Source organism: Apis dorsata, unplaced genomic scaffold (assembly GCF_000469605.1).
Source record: "Apis dorsata unplaced genomic scaffold, Apis dorsata 1.3 scaffold_217, whole genome shotgun sequence".
Lineage (NCBI taxonomy): Eukaryota > Metazoa > Arthropoda > Insecta > Hymenoptera > Apidae > Apis > Apis dorsata.
In genome coordinates this window covers 529,875-534,442 of record NW_006263500.1, presented here as the reverse complement: position 1 = coordinate 534,442, position 4,568 = coordinate 529,875, and the positions used below count along the sequence as shown (strand labels likewise).

The following is a 4,568-nucleotide window of genomic DNA, read 5'->3' as shown; positions in this document are numbered from 1 at the left end:
TAGCTGCAGGATAACTTTCTTGATAAAATTCAGCACCAGCCTCTTCCCAACCTTGTCCTCTATCACAAGCACGTTTTTTTCGTTCTCCTCCTGACATTTTCTTTTTATAAATAATTATAATATAATATGTAGAATTTCCTTCAAGACCTTAGAAAAAAAAAATAAAATAAAGATTATTTATATATTCTCTATTAGAATACTTTACATTTCTTAATTTATTATAAAAATATTTACAAATAATTTTTATTATTTTTATATACTTAGTTATTAATTATAATATATTTTTATAAATAATAATTTTTATAATATATTTTATAAATATTTTTATAAATATATTTTTATAAAATAATATATTTTTTAAATAAATAAATTATAATTTTTAAACAAACTATAATGAAATACAATGTTAACAATAAGGTATATGTACGTTCGATTATAAATACCTAATTATTATAAATATCTAAGATGAATCAATCAATCAAGTATTTTGTAAATGTGTCATTGCTTAATAGTAGATATCATTTTTTTATGCTGGTAGATAATAATATTCATGGAAAAAATAATACTTTTAATAGACAAAACACTGAACTTTATAACTTATCATTATATGACACATACATAGAGTGTAGTTGTAAACTGTGACGTAAGCTGCGCGAGAGATATTTAAATATTATATTAAATCAAACCAAAATTAAATTTAATATTCTAATATAATAAAATTTCTGATTTTTCCAAATGAATAAAATAAAATAAATATAATGATTTAATTGAAAAACGTACATCAACATTTTGTTTCCTCATATATTTAAACTCTTATATTTATAAATGATTTATGGAACAATCATGAACTATAAGGAATATAGAAGGTATTGCTCAAATCGCGGATAAAAAACTATAATTAAATAAATTTAAATTATCTTCCTTTTTTATGTATTTTCATATGTGTAATAAAAATATTTAATTCTTTTTAATTGCAAATTAATTAATTGATAAACTTAAAAAAATCAAATTAAACTCAGTAATTATAATATATACGTATATATTTGGTAAATATTATACAATTAAATAATTTAAACAATAAATTTTGTTTTCTTACATATTACATTATATAGATTAATTTCAACATATTCATTATTTCTTCATTATACAAAAGAATGCATATTTACAAAATTCAAACGAATACATAGCCAAAATTAATATTCAGAACACAAGAAAGTCTTATAAAATAGGATACAATGATTACTTTAATTCATATAAGAGTAAATTATTTATGTTTCTATGAATAATATCAATGTTTCTTATTCATTTTTAGTTTAGAATTAATATTTGCATTTTATAACTTATATAATGTTTAAAAACAATGTTAGATATATAAATTTTAAGCATTTGTTATATAGAAATTCATTGATATTAATTATTATGCTCTGTGATGCAAATATCTTTTACTATTAATATTACGTTCATAATAAATACATTACACAAAATATTTTAATATTGTCGTCCTCCTTGACTTCCACCACGATTATATCCGCCACGTTGATAATTATCTATTCCTTGATTCCATCCTCCCTGAACTCTACCTCCTCTTCCTCGACCACTGGAACCTCCTCTTTGATATTGTTGTCCACTTTTATACTCGGATTGAGATGTAAGTCCTATATTACCTGAATTACAATATCGATGACCATATCCTAAATATTAAAATACTTTATTTTAAGAAACAAACAACTTTTTTAATTAAACTCATTTATAAAGTTTAAAATTTTGCAATTTTTACATCTTTATTATTGATTTATTGGATCCATTACCTCCATCTCTATTATCTCCACTATAACTATTTCCACCAGTTCCAAATCCACTTCCATATCCTCCTTGACCTCCTCCATATCCTCCTCCTTGTCCTGTTCCATATCCTCCTCCTTGTCCTCCTCCATATCCTCCTCCTTGTCCTCCTCCATATCCTCCTCCATATCCTCCTTGACCTCCTCCATATCCTCCTTGACCTCCTCCATATCCTCCTTGACCTCCTCCATATCCTCCTTGACCTCCTCCATATCCTCCTTGACCTCCTCCATATCCTCCTTGACCTCCTCCATATCCTCCTTGACCTCCTCCATATCCTCCTTGACCTCCTCCATATCCTCCTTGACCTCCTCCATATCCTCCTTGACCTCCTCCATATCCTCCTTGACCTCCTCCATATCCTCCTCCTTGTCCTCCTCCATATCCTCCTCCTTGTCCTCCTCCATATCCTCCTTGTCCTCCTCCATATCCTCCTCCATATCCTCCTCCTTGCCCTCCATACCCTCCTCCATAACCACCTCCTTGTTTTCCTCCTTGTCCACCATATCCACCACTATTAAGAGTAAAATTTGAACTTTGATGTCCACTATCTCCATGACCACTATATGAATTTCTATTATCATTGATATAAGTCGCATTAGAATTTTGAAAATTGCCTCTTCCACGACCACTGCCTCTATTGCCTCCACTTCCTCGACCTCCACTAAAATAATATTTATAAAATGCATATATCTTCATATATATAATAAAATGCATATATCTTTTTGAATTAAATCATCTAAAATTTAAAATATTTCTTAATTTTTACCAACCTAGTTGAAGGTCCTGGTACCCTATCTTTTTGCCAAGGTGGCATTTCAGGTGGTGGTGGTTCTTGTTCATATGGTCTTCCACCTCTGTCTGGTACTTCTCCTATAATAACTTTATTAATTTCACTTTGAGTATTTTTTCTAACACTTGCATTGCTTGTTTTTTCCATTAATGCAATATCATCTCTTGCTGCTAATAAATCAGCAATTGTAATGTCTGGTTCTGCATTTAAAAATTTTCTAGTTTCTTCATAACGTCTATTTAATTCAGCCTCTTGAGCTTTAACTCTATCTGACCACTATTTTAAAAATAAAAATCATATTTTTAAATTTTATAAAAACAATTTTATTTTAAAATTTATCATATGTACTTACTAGGAAAGATTGTACCGTTACATCAAGTCTTTTGAGCAACATATCACGGCGCACTCTGTATTCATCATGTAATTCTTGTTGTATATGTTGAAGATCTTTCCAATCTGCTTCTGAGAATTCATGAGTAATTAATGGTTGTCCTACAAGTTCAGAAGGAGCTATTTTTAATACTTCAGTCAATTTATTCTCCAGTCTTGTAAAAAGCTTTTCTGAAGTAATATCATTTGGTGGTTTTTCAAAATTTAAAGCTATTAACATATCTTTAAGATCTTTAGCTGTATCACTCTCTTCCTATAAAAAATATATTCAAACTTATTTCAATAAAATTATGATATAGTTTAAATATTTTGATCCTACCTTAATGATGAAAACTTACAACAACAACAGCAGTGGAATTTAAATTTTTATGTTTTTTAAATTCTAATAATCTACAAGTTTTTAATTCTGCTCCCAAAAAATCTAATAAGATATATCTATCTTGTTCAGTTGTTAATCTTGTGTTAACATTACCAGTCATTAATCTCTCATTCATACATCCTAATTCCTTAAGAAAACAGCTTAATTCTAATAAGAAAGAACTAGAATCATCTGGTGACACTATTGCATGAATAGTTTCATCCATATCATTTAGTAATGCAATCTCATCTGCTAACCATGCTACAAGTTTTGTAAATTCTGGTGATTTTGGACCTTGTTTTAAGGCTTCTTTAAATTTATTAGGTTCTATCAGTTGACCATTATACCTATATAATAAAAAATTATATTAAATGATAAAGTTCAAAAATAAATAAAAATGTCAAATATATTGATGATTTTTTTCATTTTATTAAAATTACATAAAAACATATAAAAGAAAATTTCTTTTAAATATTATATATGTTTAAATTTTAACCTAATAGCTATCATGATTTATATTTTGGAATCATACAAAAAAAATAGAAAGAAATATTATATAAATTTCATAACATTAAACATAATTCCAAAATGAAAATTTTTTTTAATATTCCTTATAAAAAACAATTTATATTCACATATAAAAAAAAAGCAATATTATATTCAATATTATAACCTTCAATTACTTACCCAAGTTTTTCTATTCTCTCCAATAATTTAAGTTCCATTTTGATAAAATCTTTAATGAAATAAAATAAATAATTGTTATCAAAATATAAAATATTTTAATAAAATAAAAATAATCCGTACTTACAATAAAAATATCAACAAATATCACACAATACTTTCCTTTGCCGTATACGCTGTCAATGTCACCAAATTTTTTAATTTAGGGTATATAAGAAAGAATAAATAGATGTCGTATAAGTAATAACATACATAATGTATACTTTGTTTTTGCTTATTTGGTTTATGATAATTAAAATTACGGTAATTTTTTTACTTTTGTCAATTCAAATTATTTGCAAAAACCGAAATATTATCTTTGAACTGTTAGAAATGTCAAAAATATTTTAATTGAAAAATATTTTTTAAAGTAATTATATATATTATAACTATATTTTATAAATAATTTTAAATAATAAAATATATATATTTAATTTTATAAAATAATTAAATTATAAATTA

General features: G+C 25.8%; 2 protein-coding genes across 3 annotated transcripts in view; both read right to left on the bottom strand.

Annotated features, from left to right (window-relative positions):
* Positions 1–800, bottom strand: part of LOC102677844 (transmembrane channel-like protein 7) — a 3,576-nt gene extending 2,776 nt beyond the window's left edge. Inside the window, exons 1-2 of the mRNA XM_031510199.1 lie at positions 444–800; positions 1–147 (exon numbers count right to left, since the gene is read on the bottom strand). Coding sequence (XP_031366059.1) covers positions 1–97 — 97 coding nt within the window. The 5' untranslated portion in view covers positions 98–147; positions 444–800. The remainder of the gene's footprint in view (positions 148–443) is intronic.
* Positions 801–1,022: 222 nt separating this feature from the next.
* LOC102677977 (protein FAM98B) lies at positions 1,023–4,402 on the bottom strand. 2 transcript variants are annotated; one of them, XM_031510213.1, is made up of 8 exons: positions 4,195–4,402; positions 4,071–4,119; positions 3,364–3,730; positions 2,988–3,278; positions 2,616–2,911; positions 2,280–2,506; positions 1,809–2,243; positions 1,023–1,691 (listed from the first exon to the last, which is right to left on the bottom strand). In XM_031510213.1, the coding sequence occupies exons 2-8, from the start codon at positions 4,106–4,108 to the stop codon at positions 1,489–1,491; spliced, it is 1,857 nt and encodes a 618-aa protein (XP_031366073.1). In that variant the 5' UTR covers positions 4,109–4,119; positions 4,195–4,402; the 3' UTR covers positions 1,023–1,488. The 2 variants fall into 2 exon arrangements, with proteins under 2 accessions (XP_031366073.1, XP_031366072.1); XM_031510212.1 differs by having other exon boundaries at positions 1,809–2,506.
* Positions 4,403–4,568: the final 166 nt, after the last annotated feature.

What these genes read in the sequence shown, in the direction of transcription:
- LOC102677977 (XM_031510212.1), bottom strand. Translation starts at nt 4,108, where the DNA reads ATGGAACTTAAATTATTGGAGAGAATAGAAAAACTTGG. An exon ending in GAGAGAATAGAAAAACTTGG is followed by an intron (nt 3,731 to 4,070) that starts GTAAGTAATTGA and finishes TTTATTATATAG; the next exon opens with GTATAATGGTCAACTGATAG. An exon ending in TGGAGATAATAGAGATGGAG is followed by an intron (nt 1,692 to 1,808) that starts GTAATGGATCCA and finishes TTTAATATTTAG; the next exon opens with GATATGGTCATCGATATTGT.